Source organism: Periplaneta americana, chromosome 1, assembly GCF_040183065.1.
Source record: "Periplaneta americana isolate PAMFEO1 chromosome 1, P.americana_PAMFEO1_priV1, whole genome shotgun sequence".
Classification (NCBI taxonomy): Eukaryota; Metazoa; Arthropoda; class Insecta; order Blattodea; family Blattidae; genus Periplaneta; species Periplaneta americana.
The window spans coordinates 64,801,355-64,819,482 of NC_091117.1; the positions used below are offsets into that span (position 1 = coordinate 64,801,355).

General features: G+C 34.0%; 2 protein-coding genes across 3 annotated transcripts in view; one reads left to right on the plus strand and one right to left on the minus strand.

The window, feature by feature from the left end:
* Nucleotides 1-18,128, minus strand: part of IA-2 (tyrosine phosphatase IA-2) — an 842,823-nt gene that overhangs the window by 418,769 nt on the left and 405,926 nt on the right. The window lies entirely within an intron of this gene.
* On the plus strand, nucleotides 1,208-10,766 carry LOC138696428 (uncharacterized). The gene is made up of 2 exons (XM_069821397.1): nucleotides 1,208-1,269; nucleotides 7,171-10,766. The coding sequence occupies exons 1-2, from the start codon at nucleotides 1,247-1,249 to the stop codon at nucleotides 8,648-8,650; spliced, it is 1,503 nt and encodes a 500-aa protein (XP_069677498.1). The 5' UTR covers nucleotides 1,208-1,246; the 3' UTR covers nucleotides 8,651-10,766.

Here is an 18,128-nt window from a genome sequence, read left to right on the forward strand (position 1 = left end):
ATATCCTAAATTGACTCATTTTACTTGTGTGGCGCATGCATTTCATCGTGTGGCAGAAGTGGTCAGAGACAATTTCCCTAAAGTAGATTTGTTGATTTCATCAGTGAAAAAAGTATTTCTCAAAGCTCCCAGTAGAGTTAACGTGTTGAAAGAAATGTACCCTGAAATTCCATTGCCACCAAAGCCAATTTTAACTAGATGGGGTACATGGCTAGAAGCAGTTGAATATTATGCCGAACATATAGACTCTATTAACAATGTTCTCCTTGCATTGGACTCTGAAGATGCAGTCTCAATTGATACTGCGAAAACAGTTACCTGTGACATAAGTGTGAAGAATGACTTAGCTCACATTCAGCATACATTTTCATGCATCATAAAAACGCTCAAAAGTCTCCAAAATAGGCACCTTTCACTATCTGAAAGTTTTGAAATTATAAATAGTACTGTGGAACAACTGAATCGTGGTAGAGGTAAAGTTGCAGATGCAGTAAGAGCTAAGGTGGACACTGTACTTTCAAAAAACCCTGGATATGAAGAACTACAAAAGGTTGTTGCTGTGATGAGTGGTGAATCAACAGTGAAGATTAACTTGGACTTATCCCCAGCAGACATTGTGAAATTGAATTATGTACCAGTTACTTCTTGTGACGTCGAACGCTCTTTTAGTCAGTATAAATCTATCCTCAGAGACAATAGAAGAAGATTCACTTTTCAGCACTTGAAAGAAATGTTTGTAACCTATTGTTATGGTAACAGACAATAAAAATTGTGTTTTGTTGAAACTACATTGGAAGATAAGGTACGTCCATTATATTTTTTGTTTAGTTTGATTAAAATGTACCAATATTTAACGTACATAGTCATTTTTTTATAATTTTAAGTCCATATTTAATTCCATATTTTGGTAAAAATCCATATTTAATTCCATATTTTGGTAAAAATAACTACATATATATTTACATATTTCATATATTTTTAGTCCATATAAATCCGTTCCCTGGTAATAACTAAAGAAGCGACACTTACACGAACAAATTATCGATTAGTAGGGGTTAAGTATCTTTGAACGTCAGTCTGCAAAACGCCATCTCTCTACGTTTCTCTCTGGTAAAGCAGCTATTGAATCAAGAGATGTTATAGAAAGCACCCTAAACCTTTCTATCATCGTTGCGACGAGAATTATTCAAATTCGTACATACGGATTCGCAGCTCACTTCCACTCAGTAGTAGTTTACGACATAGGATGGAGGCATCACGAGAGGACGAGTAAGAATAACCTATTGGTTTTTTTTAAATATTTTATTGCCTACTGTGATTTTTACAAAGTGTACTTTAGTTACATAAGTACGTTGAAATGAAATAGGTAAATTTTTTCGCTAGTATATAACTGAAAATATTGTGACTCAAAGAAGTAACTGACGTAAGCAGGACGTGAAGTATGTAGGCTATATAAATAAATTCTAGAAAATATATATGGAATTTAAGGGAATCTGATAGGAAGTATTGCATATAATGTGAACGAAATCTTACTGTCAAACTTGAAGTTATGGTTAGAAATAAAAATTAAAATCATTAAACTTAAAATACACGATAGTTCATACGCGATACCAAAAATTGAATGGCATCAGTACATTATACACAAGTAAGACAAAAATGACAAAATTCAGTGGGCCTATGCATATCTTTTAAATATTAATTCAGAGTTGTAATAATTATTACACACAAGAATTAAACAGACTTATCAATTTTTATTAAAAGCTGTCATTTCACGCTTGTGCTGGAGATATTTGACCACAGACTGCACAGAGTTACCTTCCGCACATTTAATTTTAAGTGTTCTGCAGAGAAGAGTTTATTAAGTTTGCAGTTTCGTAATTGATTAAAAGAAAAGTAGCATCATTTAATGTATTGACAATTTGAGATAATCAGTTCCGGTGGTTGAAATTTTACGAATTGCGTTGCCGACGAGATTTTTCGTTTTGGGATTTTGGTGATTTTTGTTGATTATTAACGGTAGTGATTCAGATTATAAAGAATTCAGCGGATATTCCTTTTAACGTGTTCTTTGGAGCGTAGGTTGTTTTGATCTTTTGGCGGTTGGATGCTCGGAAGTTTGGGTGCGTTATGAATGGCTCGAAAGAAACTGGTGAACAGAAAAAGAATGCAGAGATCTGGCGCACGTTGTAGTTGAAGTTAATTACAGGAATGATTTTCATGTATATTCACATGAGAAATTAGACCCGTTCTAGTTTCTCTTATGAGATCTAAGAGTCAATTTGACTTAAATTTGAATTTTGTACTTTTATACTTATAAAATTGTTATGAATGATTTAATTTTTACATCCAATCGTATTATACAGGCGAGACCATTAAACATACCTTTCCAATTTAATGTGCTAAGAGTTTAATTTCATGAAATCAGTTAATATTTTGTTCGTAATAATAGACCCTATTTAACTCTGTTGTACACAAACGTTAAGTTACAGCCTTGTTTCTCCCTCATTTCCGTCACACACTACTCAAAAAGTTCGGAAACTACTAGATTCACAGCGATATTCAGAAACGTCATTTTATTCCCTTGCATATTACTTTCGCAACTTTTTTGGCACATCTTATACTAAGACTTATCAGTGTGCAACATTTGAAGGTCTTGCTCAATCTTTGTGTTGACCGTTCCCTTGTATCTCTATTCTTTGAAACGCAGTGAATTCCTGTATTAATTGTCTGTAATGGAAGAACGGAAAGCTAGAAGTCGTTCCACTGTAGTTGAACCATGGACAAGTCATAACGGTATATTTACAATAAGTACACAAATATAATATAAAGCCTACCGACACAGGTTCGTCTTTCTTAGAACCTGTCCTATCCCTTCTTTATTTTTTTTTACTCTGTCCTTCCAGCCCTTCTGGTTGTCTATACAAACTACTGTCTCACCGAACATAAACAGAAAAAAACTGAATTGTTCATGTAGTGATGAAAGCACAAACATTTTTATTGAAACTTGCACAGCAAATAAAACTGTTGTTGCTTTATTCTATATACAGTAGTATGTTTTTAATCCGTAATATGTTTAATGGACTTGCTTTTTATGTTCGGAACAAGTGATTTAAACTATTGCCCATAAGAATACACGCTAGGATGACATGTAGTTCAGGAGAAATTGTTAGATTATACACTAGTGGTAATCATTATTATTCTATGGCTGAACATATTTAATGTGTTATATTTTTCATATGTCTCCTGTGCTCAACGAAAATATATTTAATAATTATATAAATAAAATAGACACTTTCTTTAAAAAAAATAATGTAATTTTCAATACATTTAGCTGTGTGAAGTTACTTCAAAAGTTCAAAATTATTTTAAGTACTGTACAAAGTAAAATAATTTTCTATTAATTTACTACGGTAACTAGAAAAAATTAATAACTTGCAGTTATTTTAGTAATTGTGCATCGATGTAACCCTCTCTTTTCGAAACGCAAAAAGAAATAACTAATAAGTAAGCAATATTTCCAATAGTAACTCGAAATTTTTAAAAATTAACATAATTTAATTCAAGTTACTATTTGCTCGTGTATATGAGAATATGGCCAAAGGTTCAACCACGCGAACAATTATAAAGTTAAATCTATAACTCTCTAGCTACAGTACACTGCTATGTTGGATGTCAGACTGCGTACTTGCTAGTCATTGCCTCGCGACACAGGTACTACACAGACCTTGCCTTCATATGAACGACAGCATCAGGGCTTCCATACTACTACTAATATCCCAAGTACTATTTCTATTGTCTCATAGGTCGATTTCGATTTTTTTTTGTAGAATACTTCTTATAAATGCGACCTTTCAGAGTACAGCTCTCAAAAGAAAAAGTGGCCGCTCTCTAGGAACTAAGTTCTCTTCGAGTATCTCTGCTACAATTCGGAGACAAGCGTTGTTACTTATTGGACCACGTTCCCTGATATCTACAGTTATAATTTAATTAAAGTATTCTGTGTGTTACTATTGTAGCGTAATGGTAGCGTTTCGGGCTCGTATTCGTGAGGTCGTGCGTTCGTATACAACCTATTGCTTTTCATACTTTTATTTGTTTTTACGAGAGAGAGAGAGAGAGAGAGAAAATATAATTGCTCATGACTGTTTTAGTGATTAACACCAGGTTCAAGAATATATTATGCCATGACTTGTTATCGTTATTGTTTGACATTATGGCTGCAAATGGAAAGAAAGAAAGATTATATTCTCAACAAAAATATATTTCGTGGCATAAACAAAACAAACTTACTGGCGTCTGTCTTAGAAAATTTAAACAATTAAAAGTTCAAAAAAACAAAACAAAAAGTCACGATTTAATATTAAGTCCATCTTCCTCCCATATCGATCACATCTTAGTCGAGTGGGCATGGAATCGACTTCTTTTCAGTTCTTAGTCACGGCATTCCAGGCATCCTGAACGAGCTTCCACAAATCAGGACGTCTTGGAGGATGATTAGGCCAATTTTTCCGCATATGTTTCTTTACTTGCGGCCCCGTAGCTCAGTCGGAAGAACGTCGGAATTTAGATGTCAACGTCTCAGGTTCAAATTCTTGTTATTCCTTTTCATTTTGTGTTAAAAGATAGTATGAAGTAATACTATAGGAAGAAAAAAACTAACACTAATATTATGCAACTGTATTGTTTAAAATCTAACATTAAATTTATATTACTTATATCGCTAAAGAACGATAACAAAATAAATTGACAACTTGAATAACAACTTGACAACTCACAACCTTCGAATCATTAAGCGAACACACTACCGCTGCTCTAAGAGACTCAGAGATGTGACTCCTGCTGAAACATCTTAGTTTCGAAACTGCTTCTATAAGCATCTACATAATGTAATATCACTGATATCCGAAGTGGACTTAGAAAATATTCGCTGTTCACGAGTATGGCCACTTTTTTTTTTTTTACAGCTGTACAAAATTATAAGGTACTATCCAATCTTTCAGTGTTTAACGTTCTTTTGTTAATCTTTAAAAATAAGGCGAAAAGATTGTTTTGTCAATGAAACTGGTTTTAAGGCCCCCATAGACATAGTTTTCCGTCGGTTTTTCCTTCCTCCCGGCACATCATTCCGACGAACTGATTAGAAACTGAGTGTGTGTAGAGCCTTCAATCCATGACAACGCAGTCCAAGGAACACCGCGTACCCAGATTGACGGATCCAACCTGTTTTATATTTTACACCGAATCGCGCCAGGTGCGATGGAAAATAGATTTTGTGGAACGATCCCAGCCTTCCGCGTTTCCGGAATGTTGTTTTTTGCAACACCTATTAGTGTCATCTCTCGTCCGTTCTCTCGTTCAGGTCATAATGAAGAGGTCAGGAAAGGAAAAAATGAACCCGGTAGTTTATTAAAAGCGAAGACTGAGGAATGATGTAAGAAAATAAAAAAAGCGGGCTATGTGAGGTTGCATAAGTTCACCTAGACTTTACTTCAAGCCAGATATTTATACGATGCAAAGTTAACAGTATCAGAGGCGTCTTCCGAAAGTAGTGGAATAAGATGGCGTCACTGGTTTCAGGGATGGTGTTTCCCAAGGATTTTGCCGAGATTACAGTTGTAAATTTCAAATCTTCTAAGATCGACAGCTTATTCAATCGGACATGTTTCGGACAGGTCGGTTTTTCTCGGACCGTTAGATGTGACAGTGCTTATATGCGTTCTTGTCTGAGGCTGCAACATACTGTATCGGACATTAAATCACAAAACATTCGTCTGATGCAGTACAGTATGCTGCAGCTTCATAAGAGTACGTGTAACCAGAGTCATATCGAGCGGTCAGAGACAAAACCATCCTGTCCGATGCAGTATGATGCCGGCCTAACGGTCTCCCAGTCAGATAGCGAAGTGTCGCTATGAACCTTTCCTCAGGCCAGATTGACTTCCTCATGCAAGTGCCCTTTTTGGCCGTTGCCGGGAATACTATTCCAAGAAGCCTTTGGAATGAATCTGACAAGCAAACATTCTCATGGGGACAGATAAAAAGATTTTTTCTTCTTTCACCATGTTAATAATGTCAGAACAAGTGCATATACAAACTTTGGCCACTCGAGCACAATTACGAGGTCCGTTCAGAATGTAAATATACCTGGAGCCCTTTATAGAAATTAAACACAATTTCATGGAAAGATTTACTGGAACAGATAGCAATATTGTTGAACTATTTTTCAACATACTTCCCAACGAAGCTGAGACATTTCTCTTGCTGTGGGATCAATTTTTGTATCTCGGTGTCGTAGAAGTCTGCCACCTGGGATCAGAACAAATGCGTGGCACCCGTCTGCACCTTTCTGTTGATCCCACGATATGACAAACGTGTCAATTCTGGTGGGGAATATGTTGAAAAATAGCTCAATAGTTGCTGCAGCTGCTCCAATAAATCTTTCCATTAAATCGTGCTTTCTTTCTATAAACGACTCAATGCAAACTTACTTTCTGGACGGGCCTCGTAATTGCATTAGAGTAGATAAAATTTGTATAAGAAATTTTTTTAAATTATTAACATGGTGAAAGAAAAACATTTTTTATCTGCCTCCATGAGAATGTTTTCTTGTAAGCTCATATGAATGTACCTAGTTCTTGAAGTTCGTCCTTGGCTCTGGCTTTAATCTCATGTAGCAGATTGTGGGGAAAATTCATCCCTGTTTTACAGTCACTATTTACTCCATATGACACTATTGTTGCTCTTCCTCTCTCTAAACCACATCTGCACGCATTCTCTACATCATGATTATCACTCTACACTGCCGGGTTCGCTTTAGTATGACAGATGAACGACGGTTTTGGATTGAATGTGTGTGGATAAATCGTTCCATCTTCAGTCTGATAATGACGTTATGGGAACAACGCGCCTTGAAATGTCTCAAAACTGAATGTCTATGGGTGACCTTTAGTACTTTGGAATGATACCCGTAAAGTTCCCTTTTGTTCACCTAACAGTAGCATAAAGCTAACCTTTGATGCGTCGTGAACATCCATACTCATCACCAGCAGTGGAAGATATCAAAACTGCATTTCATTTGAATATTCTATTACTAGTTTGTCCTTCGCATACAGTTATGTTATTTTCTTCATGTAAAATGTGTGCTAACAAATATATGTCCATTATTTTCAGCCTTATTATACGACCATACCAGCGGCCTGAACGCCTTAAATTATGTACAATTGAAGGCCTAGATAACTTGGTCCATAATGCAGTTGAAGCTTGGATCAAGAGCGTTCTGGAGGATATAGGCGCAGGAGAACCATCGTCTGAGATGATAGAAGAACTACAGAGGGAATGTGAAATCATGCACACGTACCTGGACGCACTGCCCAACACCTTGCTGGCCGACATAGTGCCTCTTTCAATGAGGAAATACGACCTGGTCTTCAGAAGTCACGCTATAGAACTGAATCCGGATGTTATCAATAGAAATGAAAACGTCTTCGACCGCATCTTCAGGACCATCTTGTACCCCTGTGTCACGACCTATAACGTAGATATTCTGAAGAGTCACCACGTGCGCTTGATGGCGATTAATAATGTCTCGGCTGTGTCTAACATCACCTTTTTGGCACTGCCAGGCGATGGAGACTCCTTGGCTTGGCTTGTAGAGCGACATATTCACGAAGTGCCACTACTGCGAGAGTTCTGCTACCCTGTGCACTGCACCAACGTCGTCATTGAGAGTATGAGCCATCACTGCCTTCTCTTGAGAATTCTCAAGATTCCTCACTCACGCATCGATGATCTGTCAGTTTCTAAATTGGAAACATTTCAACACATGATATTTCTGGACGTGTCAGAGACTAAAATGACCCGCAAGGGTTACAGACGCCTCTTAGCGTCAACCCAAACCCTCGAGAACATCTGCTGGAGTACGTCGGTTGATAAGATACTAAACAAATACCCAGACGAAAAACGTCATAAAATGAAGCATTTCGAAAGTGAAATGCAGCCTGTGGAGCGTAAGAGGGACCGTAGTTCTAATTTACTTGTAACTTTCATCCGAAGAGACTCTCCTGACTTGTCAGAGATCTCTCGCTTCTTCAATCTGGTAAGCTTGAAGTTGGCACGATACTTGTACGAAGAAAGTAAGATAGGAACTGTGATTAAGACTTTGGGTGCAAGACTGGAGCACGTGACCATGAAACAAATTACTGGCTTGAAAGTGTCTGATTTGATAACTCATTGTACTAGACTGAAAGAAATGGTTCTCTCAAGGTGCGATTTATTGATGGAAGACAAGAGGTTCCGTGAAGTGCATCCTCATTTCTTGTCTTTGCAAGTGTTAAAATTATGTCGCAATAGCAAGAACGAAGATTACATTCACTATATAAAATTCTACAGTAACCTCAATGAATTCAGTGCCTCAAATATTGCAGGAATAAACGATGCATTTCTACGTGACATTTTGATATCGGGTGGGTTCAAAAACCTGGAAAAGCTCAAAGTTCTAGGCTGTGGAAAACTAAATACGCAAACTGTGAATCTACTGCTTGAAGTTTCTACTAGACTGTCTACCATAGAAATGTTGGACATGGATCCTGATGAACTACAAGCTTTCCGAAAGAAAATAAGACATTCTGGTCTCAAAGTTACCACTGAATAAGGTTCATTGACAATTTCCAAGATGTTATGATAAACAATGTTGGGTTTTTTTATCATGAAAACCATATCGAGGTCATCATGCCAAGACGTAACAACAAATCTGCAAGTTTACATTAGAACCATTTAAATATGGAATCATATTTCCTATCCTTGTCTATATAACAAGGTACATTCTTTTATTCTTTCTCATGTCCATTGTAATTCTCAGACGATTGTTTTAAAACGTAAACAGGTTGCAGTAAAATATTTCAATTATCCAACATTTATTGATACGCATTTCTAATATGGTGCCCTCGATATATATTTTTCACTTTTGTAGTCTTAGAAGTATACTTAATAATGCATAGACATTCTCATAAATTCTTATATAACTGATGGTAAAATGACTTCACTTTCTAAACAGGATTAACAACTGACTCAATTTACAGTATATTATACTGTTATTTCAATTTATATCAACATATGCATTTTTAATCTTAGAAATAGTTTATATAAAATACTTCTGCAAATAAGTATAAACACATTTGATTGTACAGGTATTCCGAAATTCTTGCTCATGGGCTACATTGTATGAATTTTGAATGAAAATGAAGACTACAAAATTTCGTCCGAAGAACTTTTAATTGCACAATGAGTTAACACTGCATGACACTGAATGTTTTGGTAATCTACTGTAATGTAATATTTGCGTGTATTGTTGTAACTAGCAAACAATTAAATGATAAATTTATAAACAAACATTTATTACGATGTTATGAAGGAACATAATGCAACACACAAATAATTCGTACATTATGGTAATTAAATACACTTTAATAAATAAATTAAAATACAAGGGAAGTAGTTTTAGATATGAACATTAATTTTAAACCAGAGTACAGATGACTTGAACTATGATCACAGGAGTAACATTTGAAGGACAGTGTTGCCACACTATATAATTAACGATAAAACTTCTAAGCACGAAATTTTGTCATCATTATTTTCGTTTCCATTTTCGTCCAGAATTCACACTGCATTCTGTATTGTAGAATTCTTGCTGTACAGTCCAATTACAACGCTCCTCAAGTTTGAGAAACCAATATGAACATAATAGATATAGCTTTCATTTCAATATTGTTTCGAATATTCCTACATTGCTTTCACGTCTGTAATTTTATGTAGCGTTACGTGCTCAAATGTTGGACTGGCTTAGTATGGAAACAAACCTATGTTATTTTATGGACTTAATTTGATTGGACACAAGGTTATTCTAGTTATATTTGCAATTTAATTAATAAGGTGTTGTTCATAATCAGTTACATGCCAACTTAAGTTGTGAACTAGAATGTGTGAATTCCACTCCATAGTAAGTTAATGCAATTTCGACTTGAATGTATTTCAAAATTATTCTTCTGTCAAGTCGATAGATTTAGCATACGAGGAATCAAAATGGAAACATTTTGTAGATTACACAAAATAATTTGGTATACTTGATTTAATACATTAATTGCTAATAATAGGTATTTTTACTTGTTTCATCAGCCAAAGTAAGTAAAAATTTGGCACTTCAAATTGTGCAGGATGCTTGAATTCATACAGAACTATTTCTCAGAATATCAAGTTGGACTGGAAGACTACTTTGATCAAATGTTCAGTTTAGAAAGTGTTCTATAAAATTCATTCCATTGTTTGAATATAAATGCCTAACGCTTAATTATAATGTTGAATATTTGAACTTCATGTCATTTTTTTAATTTTGAGGTATCTTTGTGAAAGCAAATTTTAACTATTTGCATATCTGACTTAGGCCTAAGTATAGATTCGCGCACAAGAATAACTTGCTTTGCTGAAGCTGGGGAATTTAGTGTATGAATAAACATTGTAGTATGAATGTAGACTACCATAATATTTGTACATCGTACAAAATAAGTTCTTAATCTTAGTAATTTTATGTATTTATTGATGATTTGTATTGTTGTTCACTAATACACAAGTCGATTTGAGGGTTCTTCATATTGTACAGAACTAGTCTAATTCTTGCAGAGGAAGTTTCCAAAATCTGAACTTGACTGTAAACTGACAATTGCTAACAAGTTCTGTATACTTTGAAATAAATAAAGTTTACAATTTATGTGCTTGGGCTTTTAATATACCGTAAACTTGACCACAAAAAACTTTAAACCATGATATCAGATGTACTGAATGTAATATTTTCGAAGTTATTTTTTTATCTTTTTTTTAAGTAATTTTTTTTTTTTTGTAATTCTTAGTCACAATTGTGACTGAGAATGATTTAAATCTTAATTTCTTTCTGTGGCCAAGTTTACCCCAGTCGTCAATTTTACCCCACTTCACTGTACCTCTTATTTCCGCTTCAAAACCTATTCGATTAAAGATTGAAGTGAACAATATTTCTTATCACATTTATCAACTTAGGTTTGTGAAACAACAGTTTCGTTGTCACCTAACTCAAGGTTGCATTTTACGGAGATAGATTTGTTGCAGAACTTGAACAAAAAAATTTATTTAACTGTGGCGGAGCAATATGGTAATCAGATTTCAGGTTATTTTTAGAATTCATATATTTCGCCTGCTTTAATCTTGTGAGCGACAAGTATTGTCAGTGGACGACATTACATTGGGACTGAGCACAAATCGTATTGTGTACCAAAATGTGGTGTAGTTTAAAAAATTAGTGTAATATTAAATGTTTATAATTAAAAAAATAAAGTAACTTAAAATGTAGTAAAATAAAAATTCATTGTGACTTAAATATGTACTGTAATGCAGTAAAACTTTAACATTTTAGAAATGTTATGCAATTTAAAATGATATTTTCTAATTTTTTGTATAATTTTTTTGTTTCAAATACAAAATTTCTCCTAATAGATTTTCTATTGAAATACTTTCCTTATGGTTATTATTATCATATAACCCTTTGATTTTATAAAACTTTTGAATATAAATATTCATGACTTCACAATGAGAAACCTTTTTCTTAAAATCTATATTTAATTTTATTAATGTAATTACAATATAATAACATCTATAAATGTATCTCCCATGCCATCTGCCATAAATGTAAATGCCATTAGGAAAGTTCAGGATAACACAGAGGGTTTGGAATTGAACGGGTTACATCAGCTTCTTGTCTATGCGGATGACGTGAATATGTTAGGAGAAAATCCACAAACGATTAGGGAAAACGCGGAAATTCTAGTTGAAGCAAGTAAAGCGATAGGGTTGGAAGTAAATCCCGAAAAGACTAAGTATATGATTATGGCTCGTGACCAGAATATTGTACGAAATGGAAATATAAAAATTGGAGATTTATCCTTCGAAGAGGTGGAAAAATTCAAATATCTTGGAGCAACAGTAACAAATATAAATGACACTCGGGAGGAAATTAAACGCGAAATAAGTATGGGAAATGCCTATTATTATTCGGTTGAGAAACTTTTGTCAGCTAACTTAGCATGTTGGAAATATTCAGATTGTCAATTAATATAGATAAACACAATATAATATTTATTACTCAGTCAAATGACAAATCAATGTAAAATAATGACTTCTATGGTCATTAAGTTTTATATACATGAGCTACAAATTGCAAACGTTTTCGCCCAATCACTACGTGGTTTTTAACATTATTTTAATTTATGACTTGTAATATTACATTTTAATTATAGAGATATTTTGTACACCATTAATCTTAAACAGTTTATCTACCACCAATGTAATAACTACATAGTTTGATATTGAGATATTGCATAATTGTGCCTGAAGATGACTGAATGGGCGAAAACGTTTGCAATTTGTAGCTCATGTATATAAAACTTAATGACCATCTAATGTAAGTCATTATTTTACATTGATTTGTCATTTGACTGAGTAACAAATATTATATTGTGTTTATCTATATTTTGTCAGCTAGTCTTCTATCAAAAAATCTGAAAGTTAGAATTTATAAAACAGTTATATTACCGGTTGTTCTGTATGGGTGTGAAACTTGGACTCTCACTTTGAGAGAGGAACAGAGATTAAGGGTGTTTGAGAATAAGGTTCTTAGGAAAATATTTGGGGCTAAGAGGGATGAAGTTACAGAAGAATGGAGAAAGTTACACAACGCAGAGCTGCACGCATTGTATACTTCACCTGACATAATTAGGAACATAAAATCCAGACGTTTGAGATGGGCAGGACATGTAGCACGTATGGGCGAATCCAGAAATGTATATAGAGTGTTAGTTGGGAGGCCGGAGGGAGGGGAGGCCAAGACGTAGATGGGAAGATAATATTAAAATGGATTTGAGGGAGGTAGGATATGATGGTAGAGACTGGATTAATCTTGCTCAGAACAGAGACCAATGGCGGGCTTATGTGAGGGCGGCAATGAACCTCCGGGTTCCTTAAACGCCAGTAAGTAAGTATAAATGTATCTGTAACTTTCTTATCTTCTACTTCTTGAAATCCTCTGTCCTGAATATTTTGAATTCGAATTACTTTAATGAAAATTTGATCTATTATAGAAGATATTCTGATTTCTTTCCATGAATAATTCTTCGCATTTTCTCATGAGAAAATCAACAGAAATATTATTAATATTATTTAATTTTATATATGGATGTAACTTGGGAAAATATAGTGTGACTTGGAAAAAAAGATGTTATGGCTCGAAAAAATGTACGCGCTTGAAAAATGTGTGTTGTGATTAAAAAAATATATATTTTGTGACTTGAAAAATGTGTTTGTGATTTGGAAAGAGTATATTATAACTCGAAAAAAATGTGCTGACTTGAAAAATGTGTTGATTAAAAAAATATTTCTTGTGACTTGAAAAATGTGTATTGAGATTTGAAAAGTGTGTGTTGTGACTTATAAAATGTGTTGTGACTTGGAAATAGAGCGTTGTTGTTTGGTAAGAGTATAGATTGTGACTTGGAAATGGTGTATATTCATTTGGAAATTATGCATTGTTACTTGGTAATGTAATTTTCAAGCGATAGTACCCCGAGAAAACCCCTCCGCAACGTCATTGACTACACGATCTAGTTGGGAATCGAGCATGGGCCATCTATGGATGGAAGACCAGGTTGCTAGCACCGAACCACAGGTGCGGCTTTTCCTGATATTATGCGAATATTTCCAGTAAGTCAAACGCAAAGGAGGTATTTCACTCAGAGAAGTTCGTGGAATACCAAGTATAAAATATCGGTGACTTCTAAGACGCGGAAAATAGACGGTCTGTGAAAGTTAAGGAACTGAAAGGGTACGTTTATGGAATGCTATGTGAACAGCATTCAATTAGGAATGTTTAAATTGTTCAACGTAGAGACTGGGATGATTCGGAGTTTATCGTTCTTTAAACTTCAACAGCATGTTTTTTGTGGTTCACATTGTTGTATTATAATTACACGCAAGTAGCGGGGCTTCCTAATATTGTTGAGAAGGCCGAAACTCTTAATATAGAGTTGTAGTGCCCATTTCATTTCATTCATTTATTGTGTTCCGTAGATCTTACATTGCATTGAAGCTTTACGATGTGTAACAAGTCAACATTTTACAAGATCACAGTTTTTTGTCGGAATGAAATGAGATGAGGTGAGGTGAGGCCGAGGATTCGCCATAGATTACCTGGCATTTGCCTTTTAGTTAGGGAAAACCTCTGAAAAAAAAATCCAATCAGATAATCAGCCCAAACGAGGATCCAACCCAAACCCGAGCGCAGCTCCGGATCAGCAGGCTAGCGAGTCTGTCAACTGAGCTACATCCGTGGGTCTACAAAAATATACAGTACACAGCAATCAGATGATTCAATTATACAAACCCAAATAATTATTCATCAGTTGAGCTATAAAATATAATATATAACAAGTTAATTCAATTTAAAGGCATAAACATAAAGGCATGACTTTTACGTTATTTATATTTTAAAAAACATCGCGTGTCGTCTTATGACAAGCAAATTTCATATAATCAGTTACTTTTTTAATTTAATTATAAAACTTTAAAAGCTAGTCGATTAATAAATAGTCACATTTTACTCTATAAGACTGTTAACGGTATATTGAATAACTGCGATTTTCTTGAATTCCTTCAGTTCAGTGTAAAAAAAAAAAAAAAACAGAATTACGTCATAGGCCACCTTTTGTTATTCCCATTCCTAGAACTGTTTTCTTCAAGACTCTCCATTGTTTGTTATGTGTAATACTTACAACTCTCTGTCTTTAAACTGTTATTCTCAATTAGATTTCAGTTTAACAGTTGAAAAATTTCATACAATATTAAAAAGAATTGTACTTCCTTAGATATTTAAATTATGAAGAAGTGTATTATAATGTTTTTACTCTAGTTTTTAAATAATTTTGCATTATTATATTGACATTTGCCACTATATTAACTGCAATACTATATTCTAGCATCTATTACCGTTATGTATTTTCTTTCTTTCGTTTGTGTTTTTGTTTTTTTTCTTATTATGTATTTTGTGTTTGTATCTGTGTAAGCCACCTGTAATTGGAAGCCTGCTTCTGTTGGTGGTGGATTTAAATGAATGAAAGAAAGAAAAGAAAGAAAAGAAAGAAAGAAAGAAAGAAATCACTTGAGGTATATACAAAAAATGGTAATACATATGCAAATTACTTCAATTTACAAGAATAAACCATTTATCAGATTTTTGCCATAGATTTATTTATAAACAGATATATACAGTCATAAAGATATAAAATAACACAGAATACAACGCATTAATAATAACACAACACAGAATAAAGTAAATAATACCATTGAACAATATATCATGTGATATCATGTGATATCCTGTAGTGATAATTTAATACTTTTCTAAATAAATTAAATTATTGTAATATCATCATAAAAACAGACAAAACAGTTTTATCAAACAGATCCAAATAGGTGAAAATACCCCACTTAAGTAATAACATAGTCACAAGATATGGCATGATACATTTCATTACAAGATCAAATAGCATAGTCCCCGTCACAATTACTTACTTACTGGCTTTTAAGGAACCCGGAGGGTCATTGCCGCCCTCACATAAGACCGCCATTGGTCCTTATCCTGAGCAAGATTAATCTATTCTCTATCATCATATCCCACCTCCCTCAAATCCATTTTAATATTACCTTCCCATCTACGTCTCGGCCTCCCTAAAGGTCTTTTTCCCCTCCGGCCTCCCAACTAACACTCTACGTGTATTTCTGGATTCACCCATACGTGCTACATGCCCTGCCCATCTCAAACGTCTGGATTTAATGTTCCTAATTATGTCAGGTGAAGAATACAATGCGTGCAGTTCTGTGTTGTGTAACTTTCTCCATTCTCCTGTAACTTCATCCCTCTTAGCCCCAAATATTTTCCTAAGAACCTTATTCTCAAACACCCTTAATCTCTGTTCCTCTCTCAAAGTGAGAGTCCAAGTTTCACAACCATATAGAACAACCGGTAATATAACTGTTTTATAAATTCTAACTTTCAGATTTTTCGACAGCAGACTGGATGATAAAAGTTTCTCAAGCGAATAATAACAGGCATTTCCCATATTTATTCTGTGTTTAATTTCCTCCCGAGTATCATTTAGATTTGTTAATGTTGCTCCAAGATATTTGAACTTCTCCACCTCTCCAAAAGATAAATTTCCAATTTTTATATTTCCATTTCGTACAATATTCCCGTCACGAGTCATAATCATATACTTTGTCTTTTCCCCGTCACAATTCCGAAGCAAAATATATTTCAAACACACACTCAGACAAGATGAAATTCACGTCATATTTAAGGAATAAGATTTTACATACCAGAAAGGAAACAGTGATGACAGACGTATTAATGAAATTTATCACCTCATAAATAACTTCTATGTGGTAAAGGATTGTAAACACAGTTGAGCTATACGCATTACTATTCAATTTACAGCATGTAACATCCATCAGCCATGCTATACAAAAATAAACAATGCATAGTAATCATTAATTCTATTTACAAGCATATTTTAGTTGTGGTAGGCCTATACAAAAATTCTATAATTCATATCAAGTACATTAATTAAATTTACAAGGGCAAACAATTCATCAGTTGAGCTATACAGGCTATTATTCAATTTAAAACATATATAATTCATCAGTTAAGCTGAACAAAAATATACAATACATACTAAACAGATTAATTCATTTTACATGCATATTTTAGTTGAGCTTTATAAAATTGTACATTTCATAACAATTACAATAATTCAATTAGTGAAGAAAAAAAAAGAAGTGGAACTTCCTTACGTTGAAGGATGAACGCTTAGAATAGAACACAAGAGCATATGTCCAAACAATACATAGTAATAATAATAATAATAATAATAATAATAATAATAATAATAATAATTTAATTAAAACAATAATAATAATCATGAAAACAATAATAATAATCATGAAAACAATAATAATAAAACAGTAATAATAACAATAATGAAAACAATAATAATGAAAATAACAGCAATAATAATGATAGTATCATTATTTTATGATATGGCAAAGGATCTGAATTGTTACGAAATGCGTGAAACTCATAATGGAAAGATAGGAATTATCTTCGTGGCATTTAGTTTCAGTATTTTTTGTTCTATGTTTCATTTACAACTCTACGATTGTACCCAATTATCTTTTTCTTGAAGTTCAATAAAGAAACATAAGTATTATTTCAAAAATACTCGTACCAACAAGTGCTGACATCTACTGTACTTCATATGTACGATCAACGTGAACACTCAAATTCATTACAAATAATTGTCGCAAATTTTGTTGTGACATCCATTGCAGTCCTGAGGCATATCACAGCGATATCTGCTGGTGACGCCCACACTATAGAGAACGCCTTCAGCATGACGTCACGGAAATGCTTCACATACTCAAGCAGGTCATAACGTTTCTGTTTGAAGTGACATAATTGTAGGTCAGTTAGGGAATGCAGATTAAACATACTTCTATGTTTCTTCAATAGGAATTCATCCAAAAGTAAGACCTATTATACACAGGACACTACCGTTGAACTTGTCTACGTCGAACGTTTTTAATTTGAAATCGTGAATAATTCGAACTTTCCCGCGATCCCTTACATTCCTGTACAAAGCAAAGTTAAAAAATCGTATGTAATTATAAATATTTTTTTATAATTCGAAGTGAAATCCAACGAAATTCAATTTCAAAAATACGAAAATCAGTTCGCAATATAGTGCGAGCCATAGTCTTGGGGATTAGAAAGGATTGAGAAGGAATCCTGTGTCCATTGTTATGCGTGCATTAGAGATGAACAAAGTAACTGCCGCCCTCGCTCGCTGTGTTCGTTGCATTTGTCTTTCGAGTCTCGTCTCGTCATTCTCGTGCGCTTCGAGTCTCGTTCATCATTCTAGAAATAGCATTTAGTCGTCGTGGAAAGATTTCTTAACTTTGGATAACATACATCATTGAAATAAATAACATTAGAAATG